Source organism: Cydia strobilella, chromosome 25 (genome assembly GCF_947568885.1).
Source record: "Cydia strobilella chromosome 25, ilCydStro3.1, whole genome shotgun sequence".
Classification (NCBI taxonomy): domain Eukaryota; kingdom Metazoa; phylum Arthropoda; class Insecta; order Lepidoptera; family Tortricidae; genus Cydia; species Cydia strobilella.
In genome coordinates, this window is record NC_086065.1 from 3,549,050 (window position 1) to 3,569,723 (window position 20,674).

A 20,674-nucleotide genomic window follows, 5' to 3' on the forward strand; every position below is an offset into this window, starting at 1 on the left:
TTGTATTTGTATTTGTATTTGTATTTGTAGATAAATGTATACGTAAGTAGGTATAAGGTAAGGTAGGTAAGGTTTTTTTTCTACGCATGTCGTTCATAATGAACGGTAAACGCTTATTACAGTGCTTTGGATCACTGTTATTCTGTGAAATGTAATGAATAAAAAAAAAAAAAAAAATTACCGGCGGGCAAAACGCTTTCCATTCAATCGTAAGTCACAACAAAAAAAAAATATACAAGTCTACATTATGTTATTTGGGAGCTTAAAAACATAATTTTGCTTATTTACAAAACCGGACAAGTGCGAGTTGAACTCGCCCACCGAGGGTTCCGTACTTTTTTAGTATTTTTTGTTATAGCGGCAACAGAAATACATCATCTGTGAAAATTTCAACTGTCTAGCTATCACGGTTCATGACAGCCTGGTGACAGACAGACGGACAGCGGAGTCTTAGTAATAGGGACCCGTTTTTACCCTTTGGGTACGGAACTCTAAAAACAAAAAGGTCGACAGTATGGCAATAAATAATTAATTTTTCTTGCTCAGTTAATGTACCTAATTAGATAATTAACGCGTTGTCTTGTAGACGTGACCTAGGGGTTAATTCTTTAAAAGAAAATTTCACAGCCAAGGTACACGTATATGTACAAGTTAGATCTCAGTATTTTAGTGGGTTCAAATTGAATCTCTATTATGTAATATTTTAATTGTAAAAGTTGATTTGTTTGCTCACGATTTGAATGTTTAGATGTAAATATATTTCTCGTTCAAAAAAAAACGGCTGCACAGATTTTGCTGAGGGCGACTTTCAATCGAGAGGTCGCGGGTTCAAATCCTGGCGCGTATCAATTAATTTTTCGAAAATACTTACCGCTAGCTGCTCGGTGAAGGAAAACATAATGAGGAAACCTGCATACATCCGCGAAGAAATTCAAAGGTATTGAATTATTTCACCTCTGAAGTCCCCAACGGGCCTGAGTGGGGACTATAGCCCAAGCCCTCTCGCATATGAGAGGTGATCTTTGCCCAGGATTGAGATGTCTATAGGTCGAATTATTATTCTTATTTAGTTTTTGATCGATTAATATATCAGAGTAAATATCCCGGGACATATCTTATAATGCTGAAATGTCATAAGTACCTATTTGAATCTATGTATAACAGTAATAAATTTTATGTTGATAATAAGTTTTATCGTCTAAGACTATTTATATTTGTACTATTTAAGTTATCGTTATCACACAGTCAAGCCAGACTCGTAATTAGGTAATTTATAATTGGGGTTCACTTTTAATGGTTGCGGTACTCCAAATATACAAAACGTGAGTCTTTTCGAGTTTTCTGACCCCCTATTCGAGGTTAATTGGAGGTATTCTGACCGGTTAGTTCGCTACTACCAGACATCACAGACGCAAAAGAGAAAAAATCCACGTGGACTTGCTCGAGTGTCGTCCAGACGGTCGGACCGAGTGGCCGTATAAACAAGATTGTAAACAGGCACTTTTATATTCTAAATACGCCGGACGGCTAACTGTGGTGACTTGTGACCTCGTCAAACGATTTACATAAACAATGATTTTATCGGTAACGTTTTTATTGATAATTGTGATCATATATTTATTAATCACAAGAAAACATAACTACTGGAAAGTGAGAGGAGTAAAATATGAAGTGCCGGCGCCTATGGTCGGCAGCATATGGCGAGTGTTTAGACAAAATGTCAGCTTGTCTCAGTATCTCGCAGAATTGTACCAGAAGTATCCGAAAGAGAAATTCGTCGGGTACTTTGGTGGTAGTGCTATCTCCCTCCTCGTGAGGGATCCTGAGCTTGTGAAACATGTTTTAGTGACCGATTTCCAGTATTTTTATCCGAGAGGGTTAAATACTCATAAGACAGTGATAGAGCCGATGCTGAAGAACCTGTTCTTCGCGGACGGAGATTTGTGGAAGCTGCTGCGGCAGAGGATGACGCCCGCCTTTACATCCGGCAAGCTGAAGGCGATGTTCCCTCTGATCGTGGAGAGGACTGAGCGGCTGCAGCGAACCGCCGCCGCCGCCGCGGAGCGAGGCGCGGAGGTGGACGTGCGCGACCTCATGGCGCGCTACACCACAGACTTCATCGGCGCCTGCGGCTTCGGCATGGACACAGACTCCATCACTGACAACAAATCCCCGTTCCGAGATCTGGGAAAGCGTATTTTTACTCCAACCCTGAAAGCGGCTATCAGCTCATTTCTAAAGTGGACTTTCCCAGAAATATTCAAGCATTTGCACATAACAGCCTCTGATGTCACGAGAGATACGATTGATTTGGTAAAAACCATCATGCGGGAGAGAAATTACAAGCCTGTTGGGAGAAACGACTTTATAGATTTGCTTTTCGAGTTGAAAGCGAAGGGGGTTATATATGGCGATTCTTTGGAGAAGAGAAATCCTGATGGGACGCCGCAGACGGTAGAGTTGGAGCTGGACGAGCTGCTGATGGCAGCGCAGGTGTTCGTGTTCTTCGCGGCGGGGTTCGAAACGTCCTCGTCGGCGACCAGTTACACGCTGCACCAGCTCGCACTTCACCCTGAACAGCAGACCAAGTGCCAGCAGGAGATCGATGAAGTGCTTGCACGACATGACGGAAAATTATGCTACGATGCTGTCAAAGAGATGAAGTATCTACACATGTGTTTTAAGTGAGTGGTTTGTATTTTCTTCCCCTAAGATCTGTAGTGTTTTGTGCTAAAAGTATCCCTTAAAATCCCTTTAAATATAGTGAAAGTAGTCCGCTGAGAAAACCTAGAAGAGTGCCTTGAGAAGAGTTTTCAAAAAAAAAATTAAACTGCACAGTGCGGATCTAAAGCTTTCTTAATATTTTTTGCATTTTAATTAAATCCTAAAGGTGCATGACGTCATCGAGTGATGTATACAGTGCCCCTATAAAGTATCACTTTTTTATCCTTTAGATCTTGAAAATCATCTGAATAACCGACATGCAGAGTTCAGATCGTTGGTTTGATATGATATGTCTTTACGTCGGCCGAGTGTTCATCATAAAATTCATGAACAAGATATACGAGTGTTTTGTTGTATGCTAAAATAGAACCCTCCTCATTTCAGAGAAGGCATGCGAATGTTCCCGTCCCTAGGCTTCCTCGTTCGACAATGTGTGAGGCCATACACGTTCCCAGGAACAGACGTAACCATCGACGGTGGCGTGTACGTGTTGGTGTCCGTGCAGGGGCTGCACAACGACGAGCAGTACTTCAAGGATCCGGAACAGTTCCGGCCGGAGCGGTTCGGCGAGGGGGCGCCTTCTATACCTAACCACGTGTATCTCCCGTTTGGGGAAGGACCTCGAGCGTGTATAGGTATGACGAATTAGATGATGTGTTATATAAGTAGAAAATGGAATCGTTTTTAGGGTTCCGTATCCAAAGGGTAAAAACGGGACCCTATTACTAAGACTCCGCTGTCAGTCTGTCTATCCGTCTGTCACCAGGCTGTATCTCATGAACCGTGATAGCTAGACAGTTGAAATTTTCACAGATGATGTATTTCTGTTGCCGCTATAACAACAAATACTAAAAAGTACGGAACCCTCGGTGCGCGAGTCCGCCTCGCACTTGGCCTGGTTTTTTACACGCTTATGGAGTCAAGAGTCATTTCCAAGCTTACCTACTCCCCCTCCACTGACTTGACAAGGGAACATTTTGTGGAAGTCTTATCATAAAAATCAAATTCCTATGAAAACACGATGTTTGTAGTGGCACTTCCACATTTTGCCACTGGTAAATCTGCCGAGGTATCTTAGACGGTTTCTATTTAACTTTCCGTGTTAGTATGTACGAGTTTGGACCCGGATATATGTCCTTAAACTACGTCCAAAAGAGAGGTATGGGCACTGTGAATGTCATCTCGCTTTGTGTGGTAGGGCACAGCACAGCGGATGTCATTCCAGATCTAGAGCAGAGCCCAACTGGGGAAGTACCTCCACCTTACAGAAAACCGAAGCCAAATAACACTAGACCCTACTCATAGTGTTGTGTTCCTGCCGGGGAGTAAGGTTGCCAGAGCTCAACGAGGGTGCGGAGTGTTAGGGTCGGCAACGCGCATGTAACACCTCTGGAGTTGCAGGTGTCCATAGGCTACGGAGACTGCTTACCATCAGGCGGGTATGCTTGTTTGCCACCGACGTAGCATAAAAAATGTTTTTGTGGATTAAATCTTAGAAGAACCACTTCCTGACGTTTGATTGAGCTCTGATACAGTCGCCATCAGATATATCGGAGCGGCCGTGGTGCTCAAAAATATCTGAACACGCACTCTAACGCCTTGACAATAGAGGCGTGCTCAGATATTTGTGAGAACCACGGCCGCTCCGATATATCTGATGGCGACTATACAAATTATGACAACGCAATATTTTTAGTTTGAGATCTTGACAGAATAGGCAGATTAATATTTCCTTGTTTCTTGTTTCCTACATAACCTTGTTAAAGTGCACATTACCTACATCCTTGTCCTTGTGTTATGTTTTTATTGTAATTGCAAAAACCACGTAATTGCTTAGCTACTTCATAATGGCGTTAGTTATTTTCGCATGTATACATAACATTTCCAGAAAAACTGTCTACAATTTAAATGTGTTAAATCTAGGAATATATGGAAACTTTGGATGGCTAATAGAGTGGTCCAAAAATGTATCTATTGAAAAGTCCTTTTCCACACGGTTTTTTAGGGTTCCGTACCCAGTGCTATTACTAAGACTCCGCTGTCTGTCTGTCTGTCCGTCTGTCACCAGGCTGTATGTCATAAACCGTGATAGATAGACAGTTGAAATTTTCACAGATGATCTATTTCTGTTGCCGCCATAACAACAAATATTAAAAACAGAATAAAATAATTATTTAAGTGGGGCTCCCATACAACAAACGTGATTTTTTTGCCGTTTTTTGCGTAATGGTACGGAAGCCTTCGTGCGCGAGTCCGACTCGCACTTTGTACATTGTTATACAATACAATAAAGTGTTTACATACATACATATGCACACAAACAAATATTATCGGTCCGACAGCTGACGGGGGGCTTCGACATGGCTGAATTTATCGGAAGCGTCTTTCCGATATCGGATGTCAGAAGGCGCCTATAACAAAAGCAGCTGCAGGAGAGTGTCATTGGCATTTAAGCGTTATTTATCGTTTTTTAGTAATAATGATTTATTAAATGCATAAACAAATACAGATAAACACATATATCTCTCATTTTACTTCATTCCGACATCCGATTTCGGATTGGACAATGTGAAACTCTAATGGCTAACAAGCAAATATGAGGCATTTTCTATAAAAAGGGACCTTATTGTCGATGGCGCTTACGCCGCACAGCGTCGCGCGGCATTGTATTTATATCGGAGCATCGTTAATAATGGCGTAAGCGCCATCGACAATAAGGTCCCTTTTTATAGAAAATACCACATATATTATATGCCGGTCTTCTCCTCATGACCATATGAATTTTAAGAAAATATTAAATTATCTTGCTGTCTTTCCAGGTGAGCGTCTGGGCCTGATGCAGTCGCTGGCGGGGCTGGCGGCGCTGCTGCGCCGGTGCTCGGTGGCGCCCTCTGCCAACACCCGCGCGCCCCGCGTCGACCCTGCCTCATTTGTAGTTCAGAACATACATGGGGGACTACCACTGTTATTGATACCGAGGAAAACAGCCAAATGATTTGATTGATAGTGAAATAAAGCTTTTAAAGTTCGAGATGTAATAATTACGAAATCCTAAAACGACTGGCTGTCTGATCTAAAAGATGTTAGATTGGAAACGGTCTATAGTACCAAACCGGTACCCCGGTACCCTACCGGTACGGTAAACCGGTCGGCAGTAGTATAGTAAGGTCTGTAGTATTCTTTTATTATTATTATTTCTCTTTATTAATATTTTTTCTTAAGTTAGGATTTTTATAATATGTATATAAAAGTAAAATATAAAACACTTACAAAACAATACAAAATACATATGAACACATTATAAAAAACAGACAGGGCCCAAGCTGCCGGTGGTCAGGGCCGCAGAGAGAGGAACCGGCGGACTATCCGCGCCGTGTCCAAGATCACCGCCTTCTGCATCTGACCCTTGATCCAACCACCTAGCGAGAGTCTCTCAAGGTGTTGGTCGAGACTCTTCGCTTATTATTATTTATTATTATAGTACGAATTATCTCAAATGATTTTTTCGCCCAAACCCTAAGCTGTTAAACAAAAGGCATTGTTTCTTTTGTGCGCCGCGGTGGCTACCTCATTTCTCTTTTTGGCTGAATAGTGAATAAAATAAAATAGTAAATATAATAAAGAAAGGCATCATCGCCACTCGTTCATCTGGTCCCAACCATAGTCGAGTGGTCACCAGGTCTGCTTGGGTTTCTTGGTGGTGGTGGTCATGGACACCACGGCCTGGGACCGGAAGCGGTGCTCCTTGGTGGTCAACTACGTGTGAATCGTCTATGTATTATTACTATTATATGCAGTAACTAGCGACCCGCCCCGGCTTCGCACGGGTTACACAAAACCTTTACAAATTAGGTATACACTAAAACCTTCCTCAAGAATTACTCTATTGATAGGTGAAAACCGCATCAAAATCCGTTGCGTAGTTTTAAAGATCTAAGCATACATAGTGACAGACAGACAGCGGAAAGCGACTTTATTTTATACTATCAAATACTATGTAGTGATGAAGTAACTGCGAACGAGATGTAAGACATGCTATCGTGATCGCTAGAAGTTCACCTTCAGACTTGTTAAAAACAGAAAGACAGGTGCTTCGGAATTAAATAATCTTAAAGTTACCTTTTGGCTGAATAGTCAATAAAATAAATTAGTAAATATAAAGAAATGCATCATCGCCACTCGTTCATCTGGTCCCACCCATAGTCCAGTGGCCACCAGGTCTGCTTGGGTCTCTTGGTGGTGGTGGTCATGGACACCACGGCCTGGGACCGGAAGCGGTGCTGCTTGGTGCTCGGCTGCGGGCGTATCGTGAAGTCCTGATAGTTCTCGAACATTCCGGCCTCTGAAATAATGCTGTTTTTAGGGTTCCGTAACCAAAGGGTAAAAACGGGACCCTATTACTAAGACGCCACTGCCCGTCTGTCTGTCACCAGGCTGTACCTCTGCTGATAGCTATAATAGACAGTTGAAATTTTCACAGATGATATATGGGGCATTTTCTATGAAAAGGGACCTTATTGTCGATGGCGCTTACGCCGCACAGCTTCGCGCGGCATTGTATTTATATCATCAGAGCATCGTTAATAATGGCGTAAGCGCCATCGACAATAAGGTCCCTTTTTATAGAAAATACCACATATTTCTGTTGCGGCTATAATAACAAATACTAAAAACAGAATAAAATAAATATTTGTGGGGATCCCATACAACAAACGTAATTTTATTGCCGTTTTATATGTAGGTGGTTGGCGGTAGAAAATGCCACACACATGTGTTACATTATTTTTGTGTTTTGTGCAATATAGTTTAAGCAAGTTTAAATAAATAAATAAAAAGCACTAACAGTGAACAGTGGCGTAACTAGGGGGGGGGGGGGGCAGAGGGTGCAACTGCCCCGAGCGCCATCCAAGGGGGGGCGCCAAAATGGACAAAAGGCAGCAGCAGGGAAACTTTTGTCGTCGTCAGGGGGCGCAAATTTGGTGACTGCCCCGGGCGCCATATCCTCTAGCTACGCCCCTGACAGTGAATAACAAAGGCACTTACTTTTAAGCTTATACTTCTTCTCGATTTCATGCAGCATGTGTTCAAGATGGTAGACCTTCCAGTAGTATATCTCGACGTGCTTGAGGAACATGATGTGGGTTGTCGTCTGCGCGTCGAAATTGTACAGGTCGGTGGTTAATGAGGAGTTGTAGAGGTCCACCATTCGTCTGTAGCACTCCTAAGTGTAATTAAATTGTAGTTTGTCAAAGGACTGTCTTATTTCAAACATAGGCAGAGAATCATACTATCTTTGTCTTACACTAATACTAGCACCCAAAAGAAAAGGATTTCGGGTTCCGTACCCAAAGGGTAAAAACGGGACCCTATTACTAAGACCCCGCTGTATGTCTGTTCGTCCGTCACCAGGCTGTATCTCATGAACCGTGACAGCTAGACAGTTGAAATTTTCACAGATGATGTACTTATTTCTGTTGCCGCTATAACAACAAATACTAAAAACAGAATAATGAATATTTAAGTGGGGCTCCCATACAACAAATCGATAGTCCGACCCGCACTTGGCCGGTTTTACGATACGTTTACGCCACGCATAAGCGACGCTTACGCCTACACCTCGTGTGTTAAGGGCCTTTTTTTTGACGCAGCATTTACGCATCTCGCCCCCCGGGCAATGGGGAATCCCATTGGGGGGGGCGATATGTGGGACTCGCTCCTCCCAAGGCTCCCTCTGCTAGTCAGAGGGAGAGGAGGAGAATACCCACTGACATCCCCTGCGGCGTTTCCGTCACCTGCCGTTGACGGGAGGCGCCATGTGATCGCTAGCATTCTAACCACGACGCCTCCCCAGTGTGTAAGGGCCTAACTTACCTCCATAGTCCTTAAGACGAAGCCCACTTCATAAGCCGGGGTGTAACGCGAGTTCTGGCGTATTGGGTCCGTCCTGTTGAATTCCTGCTCGATTTCTAACAACGTCTTCCACACGAAGTTTACCAGCAGGTCCAGCGTTTGAAACTGTGCGGAGCTTATCGCTGTAATAAAAAGTTTTTACTTCTAATGCGACTTCCAACAAGGTTGCGTTAAACGTTTAACGCTACCATAGATAATTTAATTTTATACTCTATTATTAACTCACTAAAGTTAAATTTCGCTCGACTAGCACGGTGTCTCTTATCTCTCTCTCTCTCTCTCTGTATACTTGTTTGAATATACATACATGTACCAGGCGAACATAACCTTGAAGGAGGTTTACGCTCATTATAAATTATCAAACTTCGAAACAAGAGTGTGACCATGTAAGTTGAATAGGGAAATTTCCCGAAAGTAGGGTAATTGATGCCCGTTTCACTTCTTTCGCGCGGAGGGACTCCACGCACTATTTTTTTTAAACTCATTAACACGTTCACGGACAGTCCGTCGAGAGACGTAAAAGACACCCTCGTAATATGGCATTACGGCTGAAGTCGATGATTTTTACTTTGACAAAATCGCAATCCCGTCCACACCAGACGTTTAGTTATTATAGGATTATTATGAAGTCAAGTATCTTGTGCCGTTTTAGGCACACCACACTGTCAAGGCTCTCTGGTGTGACAGCAAAATCCTCAGTGTGACTTATTTCCCGACTTTATGCATCACCACCACCCCACCACCCACCAGTATAGGGCCATGCGTAACTGTTGAATTTCCAATATGACTTGGAACTCCGGTGGCCGTTTAAGAAGTGTAACGCTCTTACGGTAGATGTCGCTAGACCCATATAGTGGTAAGATTTGCTGACTATGGATAAGGTCTTGGTTGCTCAGTTGGCAGAGCGCTGGAGTATCGATCCAGAGGTCGTGAGTTCAAGTCCAGTTTTCCACTTTTCAATTTATTATAAGACCAAATCTTTAATAAATACTACCGGCATATATTTGCGGCATTTGCAGTCGAGACTCTTGGACCGTGGTGCCCAGGCGCTCACAAATTATTTCGGCAGCTAACTAGAAAAACCTACGTCACCGGGGACCGTAGGGCTGGCTCGTTCCTCGCCCAACGGATCGGCATAGCCATCCAAAGGGGGAACGCAGCCAGCCTTATGGGAACCCTTCCACACGGCTCGGACGTGTTATTTCTTTTTTAGGTATTAGTTTTAGTTTTGTAGGTAGTTTTAATTTTATAAATACTGAAATCGTTATCAACACAATGATGGTGATTATTACTTACTAAATAAGCTGAAAATAACGACAGCACCCAACATAGTTCTTGATTATAGTAGGTAAATAATTACGATAGGTAATATTAATTTCGATAATCAAAAACATCCAGGTGTGAAATTGTTTGTTAGGGTTCCCTCCCCAAAGTAAAAACGGGACCCTATTACTAAGACTCCTCTGTCCGTCTGTCTGTCACTAGGCTGTATCTCATGAACCGTGATAGATATAGACAGTTGAAATTTTCATAGATGTATTTCTTCTGTTGCCGCTATAACAACAAATACTAAAAACAGAATAAAATAAATATTTCAGTGGGCACCCATACAACAGACGTGTTTTTTTTTTGCGTAATGGTGCGGAACCCTTCGTGCGCGAGTCCGACTCCCACTTGGCCAATTTTTAACCACGTTCTCTTGAACTATTATAGTAGTCCTGTCACCGTTAATTTCTCATTGAATTCAGCCCTAAGAATTACTTGATAGACATACAAATGAGTAAAAGTGTACAAAAAAAACAATAAAAGTGTGAATAAACTTGTGTCAAGTGTGTGTCACATTTTTATTGACAGTTACCTACAAGTTTAACTTAAAGTTAGAGTTGGACCAAGAAAAGCCTGCAACGATTTCGATAGCATACGCAGTGCGTTATTTATACGTCACAATTTCATAGAAGTTAGACATTTGAAACAACATTTGCACTACGTGTGCTATCAAAATCGTGGCAGACTCATTTGGTCTAACTCTAGAAATATATGTATTAGCGCGACAAACAACACGATCAAACATTAAGAATAGAATAAGATATTATTCGTAAGCACAAACAAACAAGACATTAAATAATATAAAATAAAATTAAAGTGCCACGAAATGGCCTCATCTCAGCATGTTGCTGGTGGCTTCCAGCGCTGATCTTCCGATGAGACCATCAGCCGGGCTAGCACATGATTGGCGCGAGAGTATCTCGCCGCGACATAGACTACCCGTCCCCCTTTAATTCATACAGTTAGTAGAAGACAGGTAGTCTATCTCGCGGCGAGATACTGTCGGATCAATCATGTGCTCGGCCTACTGGTGAGAAGAATCACGGAAGGTAACATACAAGAAGAAAAGATACATAAAATAAGATACAGTAAACAAATAAGAAAAAGGTACACAGCAAGAAGAAGGTAATTAACATTTCGTATAGGTAGTTATATATAACATATTAATTAATAAAATGATAATAACTAGTCCGTCGGGCACTAGGACATCGCGGTGATCTAACCTAGCCCGGGCATAAGCCATTGACACCTCACCTTAAATGTCCGATAAAATACATAGATGCTAAATTAATCACAAACTTTGTCAGTCGCCGGCAGTTTTGCGCCTGATAAACCATACATTCAGTGAGCAATTTATCTTTAAAAAATGTTTCTGTCAGTCGCGATCGTGGCAGTGATTGTGATTTTATTATTTACGAATTTGCATAAATATAATTATATTTCTCAAGCTTCATTCTTCAGATATAAAAACCAGGTAGTCCTTTAACCTACTAGGCAACTCATCGCATGTTTAAAGTGGGTAGCAAAAACTTTAACTCAAACAGGTCTATCCCTACTTTTCCCCCTAGTCTTCATGGGGCGCGCGGCTTGCCGCCATTGCTCATTCTTTATTCTTGCGAGGCAACGAACGCACGTAAAATCATAATTTTGTTTCAAAGTTAGTGCAGTCATTATACGATTTATACGAGAATACGACACGTAAGCTGTGGGATTATTCGTTTCGTATTCGTTGTGCAATATATTTGTTATTAAAATTGTTCATCATCCTGGAGGTTAGTCGAGAACTAACACGAAGGAATAAATCATCCTGGGGGTTGGTCGAGAATCAACACGAAGGAATAAATCATCCTGGGGGTTGGTCGTGAACCAACACGAAGGAAAAAATTATCTTGGGGGTTGGTCGTGAACCAACACGATGGAAAGTCTGTTCGTACTTCGAACACCGATTGCGCCCGGGGTTTGGTCGTGAACCAACCAAAGGTTTAATTTAGATTGGACAGCGCGCAACGAAACAAAGGGTCCTAAATAATCATATTGTGTTGTGTTAAAGAGACGAGGGAGGCTTTCTTTTTATTTGGTTTTAGATGGCCCAACAGAAGAAACTCAAGCAAAATTGCCGAGTGATAATAGATTCTTCAGATCCTGAAGAAAAATCAGATACTTAAGTGTAACTATTTTAACTATTTTTGTAAAAAACTTACACTTTGTGATCAAATACCTTGCACTTACTTAGTACCGCGCGGGCCGTGAGTCCACGACTGGTAACTATAAACCTGGGGGGCGGCCTAGAGTCGTCACGAAGATAGAACTTGCTTGGGGTTGGCCGATAAACAATTAATTTAATATTTAAATTAATTGAGTCAACACGATAGCAATGCATAACACAATTTAATAAATCTATAGCGGTTCTCGATCAAAACCACGCACATTTTAAAACACCAAGTTCAAGTTTTTCTATGTGCAATAAAGAATTATCTTTTAAGTTCAAGTTCAAATATACTTTATTCATGTATAGGCCTATCTATGTAATCTAAAACCTTACGGGTTTTATTTTGAAAAATATTCGAAGTCTACCCTCGAATTAAAAATATTTCTTTTAAATTTTTTCACCAGCGCTCCGCGGTTCATTTTTGATTTGTGCGTGTCAGAGACACGTCGGTCTAGCTGACGAAACGTTCGGCACAAGACTACATTGCCTTTTAAAATAAATCCTTACATATAAAATATATTTGGATTTTTAATATCCAATTATATGTGACAATAAATTTTACTCACACCAAACCCATAGTACGGTACTTTTATCCGCCCAGAGGTTGAATTTGAATAAACACGAGACTACCTCGTAAATTTATAATTGAAACAATACAATAGTACCTATATTGTTTTTATATTACCCACATAAGTATAACTTGTCTCTAAAATTGGGAATTGCTAAATAGGTGTACCTACATCACGTCACGTGATGTGAATCTGATCGAAATTCCTAAACTTAAGCTGGATAAAATCTCTTTTACCACAAATGAAATGGAATAAACTAAGTGGTAATAATTGGTGACGATTTTTGAATGTTTATATATGCATATAACCATACAAATTATTGGGATACGTACGCTAATATTGTTATGGGATATATAAAAATATAAATATATTTATAATACCGTGATCGCTTAAAGGCATAGGCGATGTCAGTATCTAAGTACCTTGTGTCTGTTTAAAAATATGATTTTACTTTTTTAAGTGATATTGAATAATTAAATAATTTGAATCATCCAATTGTAACAAAGACACCTAACTGAATTGAATTACAGGAAAATGGGTTTATTCATCATTATCTATCTAATAAACCCAATGAAACAATTTGTGAGTACTGAATATGAAAGAAAGAAAGAAAGAAAATAACTTTATTTTGCATGAAATATGGTACAAAAGGTGGTCAGACAATATTATACATAAGTAACACATATTTCACCAGCATCTGGCATGCAAAAAACTAAACTTACAACGAAAGCTAAGAAACGAACGCAAACACGTTTTACGCTTATTTCTTTATAAATACAAGTTCATGCCGAAGCCTGACAAAGTGACCATTAGAGTACCATCTAACTGAGTTAATGATAAAGCGGTTTCGGTACAATTTGGCTAAACACACGAATATATTTGTTCGCATCTCTCACAGATATTTAATATTTATTTTTATGGTCGTAAATAATGGGTAACTAGGTAAATACCTATTAACCTGTATCAAAACTACAAAACGATTACCTTCCGATTATCTTTTAAAGGATTTTAATTTTATTAATAAATGATTGTATTGCATTGTATTGATCACCCTCAGATTATGCACATAAAAATATAAATACATAATTAAGAAGCTAATAGAAACCGTAAAAAATCAATAAATGACTAATGCACCTATGGTTCAACTCTCATGTGTCGGTCGCGATACTCTTTCAGCCATCATCAATACGATGTTACCATGCAATACGTTTTTGCCAAGTTTAAAATATATGTGCCTTGATATTATAAGTTTAGTAACTGTAGTTGGTGGGGACCCACCACTTGCAATACCGCTATGTCATTAATATAGCACATTCATGACATAAGTCATGGATTAAAATATTAAGATGAATCCACTTAATATAATATTTGTTTTCTGAACTCAACAATACAACCATAGTAGCAATACAGCAAAGGCAATTTTTATTATTATTCCGGCTTTAATGTTTACATTTTAAAAATATACAACATTACGTCGCACAGTCTTTCGTTCCTTGCAGAGCGAATACTTGAATGGAGGGCATAAGTTTTTAGATTTGATGCTTAATATCTGAATTTCTGTGGATTGATATTCATTTCATTTCATTGATTGCGTGGTTGATTGCTGTGCTTGTCCCGTTCGCGTTGCGAGAATAGAAGCCGCTACACCATTATTTGTGAAAATATGGTCAATCGCGCCTTGCGGTCAATAATAGTAATTTAAATAAAATAAAAAAGGTTCATATCATTTATATATTATATTCAAAGGTACTCGTCACATGCAGCTATTTATAAATATATACTAAATTAATTCCTAATGATGTTTGTTAAACGCTGATTTTACCTACTCAGGTTTAACTGGATATTATTATGCATTTTAATAGCTCGAATATATGTACATTAGGTACGTACATATAATTAAATGATAAATAAATATTCTGTTACCATTAATGGACCTTGGACCATTCATTATATGTAATATGAGCGCAATAATAAACATTTGAGTTTGAGTAAATTACAATCTTATTTGAAAGATTACTTCGAAAGCTGAGTAGACTGCTAGTCTTATAAATTATTTTTGTTTAGAATACCTTTGGTGATGCCACACATATGACATGCTTTATGCTTAATAACTGAACAGAAAGCATAATTTATGCACGTTCATATATTTTTTAGATTTCAGGAACGTGGTGGATTTTTTAATTTGATAAAAATCAAAATATAAACGACGTTAGACATGTTTCGAGCAAATACATGTTTTTTTGTTAAGTTGAAGCTCTCGAAAACGCGCTAGGCCGCGTGAGTCTTTGTCCATTGCACGTCGGGTCACTATTCGTTGATCAGGAGCTGCTGTAAGCCGATTTGCGCGTGCACGCGCCTAATAACTGAATTTTCTCATTGTCGTCGTCTGCTCAGAGATCATCGTAAACAGGATGAGTCGGCGTGAGACAGACATCACACGGTCTACGCGTCATAAGCGTCAAGACGCGGGGAAAGACATCACAGCCACAGCGTATCCCACCCTGTCTGGAGGTAACGCTGGGTTGTATCGTTAGCCTAAATTACGTCTTATCTTCGTAGATAATTACACTTAGACGAGCCTGAATCTTGTCATCAATAGTGTACTGTTCTGAGCGTTCAAAAATTCCGTATCGCGGACAAGCACTGCCAGTGAATTTTAATACATTTCACAAAAGGACATATGTCTTATGAGTTTACTCGTATTAAACTTTTTCAAATCGAATTAAACTTAATGCAAAGTTGACCACTAATTGTATGGAATCTTAGTCAACTAGGTTTTATGAAGAACAAATTAGATTTTGTTTAAATATCCTAATACGTAAAAGTATATATATATATATATATATATATACTTAGCAATGCAGGTTCAAAAAGGTATACATATATTAGGTATAGCCAGGTTGTATATATATATATATATATATGTATATTCCCGTGCTTCTTAACAATGCCTTATAACTCAATTGGAACAGTAAACTTGTGTATAACATACACATATGTACATGGTAGATAATTATTCATACAAATATGTTTTCAGAAATAAATATGCTGTGATAATATTAATAATGGGAAAGAATGCAGCAAAACTTTCAACTCTTAACATCTACCTGGTTTTTATATCTGAAGAATGAAGCTTGAGAAATATAATACATGATCAAACGAACTTCAAAGTGAAGTTCGATCAGTATTATATGAGTAAGCTTCATTCGAAGATATAACTACCCTCCCTCCCCTATACCCGGAAAGAAAGTTTTGCTTTAGAAAGTAAAGTCTCTAAAAATAATGAGCAATGGCGGCAAGCCGCGCGCCCCATGAAGACTAGGGGGAAAAGTAGGGATAGACCTGTTTGAGTTAAAGTTTTTGCTACCCACTTTAAACATGCGATGAGTTGCCTAGTAGGTTAAAGGACTACCTGGTTTTTATATCTTCGAATGAAGCTTACTCATATAATACTGATCGAACTTCACTTTGAAGTTCGTTTGATCATGTACTATTGGGCAATAAGGGGGGTCAGACATGAGAAATATTTTCCTTTATTTGGAACCATATTTCGGGTTATCACGCAACAAATCTGTTTGTCACAGTACGTCGCAGAATTGTACCAGAATTATCCCAAGGAACAGTTAGTCGGATTCTCCATTTGTGGAATGAATGCCCTCGTTGTGAGGGACCCTGAACTTATCAAACAAGTTTTAACGACTGACTTCCAGATCTTTTATCCGAGAGCTCTAAATCCGAACAAGAGAGTGATAGAACCGATGTTCAAGAACTTGTTCTTCGCGGACGGAGATCTGTGGAAGCTGCTGCGGCAGAGGATGACGCCCGCCTTCACGTCCGGCAAGCTGAAGGCGATGTTCCCTCTGATCGTGGAGAGGACCGAGCGGCTGCAGCGCACCGCCGCCGCCGCCGCGGAGCGCGGCGCGGAGGTGGACGTGCGCGATCTAATGGCGCGCTACACCACAGACTTCATCGGCGCCTGCGGCTTCGGCATCGACACTGACTCCATCAACGACGATACGTCGACTTTCCGCCAATTAGGTAAAAGCATTTTCAACCCAACAAAAAAACAAATGATAATTTCTGGACTAAAGTGGGTATTCCCAGAAAAATTTAGGCATCTTCGTGTATTACCGTTACATATTGAACAAACTACGCTTGCGTTGGTGAAAGGTATCATGATGAAAAGAAATTACAAGCCTTCAGGCAGAAATGACTTTATTGATCTGCTTTTGGAATTAAAAGAGAAAGGTACCATTGTTGGAGAGTCGTTGGAAAGCAGAAATGACGGGTCACAGACAGCTCAGTTGGAGATAGACGAGGTCCTGATGGCAGCGCAGGTGTTTGTGTTCTTCGCGGCGGGGTTTGAGACGTCCTCGTCAGCGACTAGCTATACTCTGCACCAGCTGGCACTAAACCCTGACAAACAGATCAAGTGCCAACAGGAGATCGACAATATACTCGCTAGATATGACGGAAAACTCTGTTACGACGCCGTCAAAAAGATGAAGTACTTAGAAATGTGTTTCAAGTAAGTTTGATACCACTACATGCTCGTAAGGCTAATTATTAGCCGTAATACTCTAAATCGTGAGGGCGTCGTCCTAATACAACGCGACTACGCGATCACCCCCCTGCCGGTGCTTACCCCGCTCCCTGACGGCGCGACGCGATTACGAGTATCGCGCGAATGTCAATTGGGACACCTTCATATGTTTGATACGACGAACTAAATAAGTTCGCGCGAATAGATTTTTTAAACACGCGCGACCGCATCGAGTCAATATGTTTGATGGCGCGTTCATACGAATCGTGCGTGTAAAATTCGGACAAACTGGCGATAATCGCGTAAGTCGCGTTAGTATACTTACGCGTTGTATCATGGACAATTAACCTCTAAATCATCAACGCCGTCGCATTAGATCATACTGTATAAATCGAATGAAAGCCTGATATGAAAATATGTCTTTAAACCGAAGCTAAACTATATTTCCATAAGGCGTTATCGAGACCGAGTCATGTTTGCAAATCGCAAAAGCCTTTTCACCTCAGCAGCTCGAACAAGCCTACTTTCGTCACTCCCTGGAGTGAGGAAAGTGCGACTTTCCTCACTCTAGGGAGTGAAACAATGTAGCTTTTTAATTTAGTGAAGGCCATGAACTTCATACTTTTATTACATTTTTTTAATGGTACGGTACGGTACGGTCCGATCCGGTCCGGTCTCGTCTCGTCTCGTATCTTATCGTATCGTACATAATATAATTATACATATTATAATACTTTTTTTTTCTGTTAATTCTGTGTAATTCGAAATACATTTTAACCTTTAATATGTTCTCACTACTGAGGTGAAAAATTATGTGTGCAACACGAGAACAAAGTTATTTTACATCTCGTGTTTTTGAGTCCCTCGCTACGCTCAAGATTCTACCTTAGAATCACTCGCTTCGCTCGTGATTCAATTATAGAATCTTTCGCTTTCTCGGGACTCGAAATAAACACTCGCAAGAAAAACCCTTTCCTCTCTTGTTGCACAAATAACTATTGTGTATCACGATCGTTGTTTATTTATTTTTTCAGAGAGGGTATGCGAATGCTTCCATCTTTAGGCTTCCTCATCCGTCAGTGCGTAAGACCATACACGTTCCCCGGTACTGACGTGAGCATAGACGCCGGTGTGTACGTGCTGGTCTCCGTGCAGGGCCTGCACAACGACGAGCAGTATTTCGATGCACCGGACCAGTTCCGACCGGAGCGTTTCAGTGAAGGCGCAAACATCCCTAAACATGTTTACCTGCCTTTCGGCGAAGGACCTCGGGCTTGTATAGGTAGGTAATAAATTTACCTGTTTGTTTCTGTTTATATAGTTTAGAGCGTGTAGAGGTACCTAAGTAATAAATTAGGTACCTATTTTTATTTATTTGTGAGATCCGGGTGAGATCAGATATCGTTTTAGTCCTTTTTAGGGTTCCGTACCTAAAGGGTAAAAACGGGACCCTATTACTAAGACTCCGCTGTCCGTCCGTCTGTCTGTCTGTCACCAGGCTGTATCTCATGAACCGTGATAGCTAGACAGTTGCAATTTTCACAGATGATGTATTTCTGTTGCCGCTACAACAACAAATACTAAAAACAGAATAATATGGCTCCCATACAACAAACGTGATTTTTTTGCTGGTTTTTTCCGTAATGGTACGGAACCCTTCGTGCGCGAGTCCGACTCGCACTTGGCCGGTTTTTTGTAACATTGAGATTCTGTACTGTGTTTTTTCGAGAAAGACGCCAAATCTCTACAAAAATATTTTTATTTTTTATTTAAATTCATCAAAATCAAATCAAATCAAAAATCAAAATTTATTTATTTGTAAACATAGGTAGGTTAAATATAGTTCTTATACAATAATTTATGTTTCACTATGTTTTGCCATTTGGCATACAAATATAACCAAGAAGAGATGGAGCATGCACTAATTATAACAGATGTCAAACGAAAGTAATATGTTAAATGTCAAACAAAATAAGAGTGTACTAAATTGAAAATTAAATTAATTGAATTATAAACTAAGAGTGTACTTAAAACTAAAACAACGTTAATAGTACATTTCGATGCTAGTGTGGAAAGTATGTCATTACTTCACGAGTACCGAGATATCTTGCCACGAGCATCGGAGCAGGCGATCGGCAAGACTCGGGACGAGTGAAGAATGACATTTCCGCACGTGTATCGAACGACGTTTTTTAATACAGTTGCGAAAAAATAAGAAAAGCGACAAGTAAGGGTTGGAATTCGAAACTTATATTATTAATTCTGTGACATCATTGACATTGACATTATGAAGAAGTGTTTTTCTAGCTTTTATTCGACTAGAATAGATTTTGTTATTATTATTGAACCCACTTCAATGATAGTTTTTTTTTTTCAAATGCATGTTCTATAAGACAGAAACAATTGTAAGTATTAACCCTTAAATGCATGATTTTTTGTATAACTTTTTAATAAATTGAAATAGATGTGTCATGTTGTATAGATTGAGGGAAAAATAAAGAAAAAAATCATAGTATTTAAAAAAACATATATTTTTTACGATGCATATATACATCATTATGCATTTAAGGGTTAAAACATTGTACTATTATTACCTAAATATCGTTATTTATGATTATTTGTGTATCGTATATTTATAAAAACAATATCGAATGTTGCCTTTGGAAACTTAAAACATTCTTGCAGTAACAAAATACGCCTCTTCTTTGACAGACGTTCCGTTCCATTCAGACAACTTGTTAAGAACGGTTTTTCAACATTAAAAAATAAACTTCGGTGACGTGGCGTCCGAGTGACAGCTTTTGTGTTTGACACGGCGTCGAAAAGGTTAAATTATGATGATGAACCGTACATTTTGGGACATTCAGGTGCTGGTCAGGACGCTGGCACTGGCCTCTTTCGTACTCATGAAATGTTCATTATGATCTTAAAGTGAGCGACCAGTGATTCAAACAATAATAATTTTCTTCTTTTGCCAGGTGAGCGTTTGGGCCTGATGCAGTCGCTAGCGGGGCTTGCGGCGCTGCTGCGCCAATGCTCGGTGGCGCCCTCTGCAGGCACCCGCGCGCCCCGCGTCGATCCTGCGTCTTTCATAGTACAGAACATAGAAGGCGGACTACCGCTTTCATTGGTGACTCGCAAGATCCAATCAGATGTTCATGTGAAATCATTTTAACGTCCGCCCAGAAATCATATGCATAGTTTAGTATGTTATTACTGTAAGACTAGTCTGCCATCCGCGCGCCTATTAGTCGGCCAAACTACATCACAAGTTTAAACCAATGCATTATAGTAAAATACTAATACATTTGTTCATTCCAAATTCAATTAGGTCTATTTCCTAGTAAGGTTCAATGTTCATTAACGTGTCTGTGACACCGTAGTTTTTAAACG

The 20,674-nt window shown here is 40.0% G+C and overlaps 2 protein-coding genes across 2 annotated transcripts; one reads left to right on the plus strand and one right to left on the minus strand.

Annotated features, from left to right (window-relative positions):
* The first annotated feature begins 1,483 nt into the window (after positions 1–1,483).
* On the plus strand, positions 1,484–20,471 carry LOC134752615 (uncharacterized). The gene is made up of 6 exons (XM_063688284.1): positions 1,484–2,684; positions 3,109–3,359; positions 5,544–5,717; positions 16,213–17,266; positions 18,316–18,563; positions 20,260–20,471. Exons 1-6 carry the CDS (start codon positions 1,573–1,575, stop codon positions 20,454–20,456), a joined length of 3,036 nt encoding a protein of 1,011 aa, XP_063544354.1. The 5' UTR covers positions 1,484–1,572; the 3' UTR covers positions 20,457–20,471.
* On the minus strand, positions 6,887–7,944 carry LOC134752902 (uncharacterized). Its single transcript, XM_063688682.1, has 2 exons — positions 7,768–7,944; positions 6,887–7,066 (listed from the first exon to the last, which is right to left on the minus strand). The coding sequence occupies exons 1-2, from the start codon at positions 7,928–7,930 to the stop codon at positions 6,894–6,896; spliced, it is 336 nt and encodes a 111-aa protein (XP_063544752.1). The 5' UTR covers positions 7,931–7,944; the 3' UTR covers positions 6,887–6,893.
* Positions 20,472–20,674: the final 203 nt, after the last annotated feature.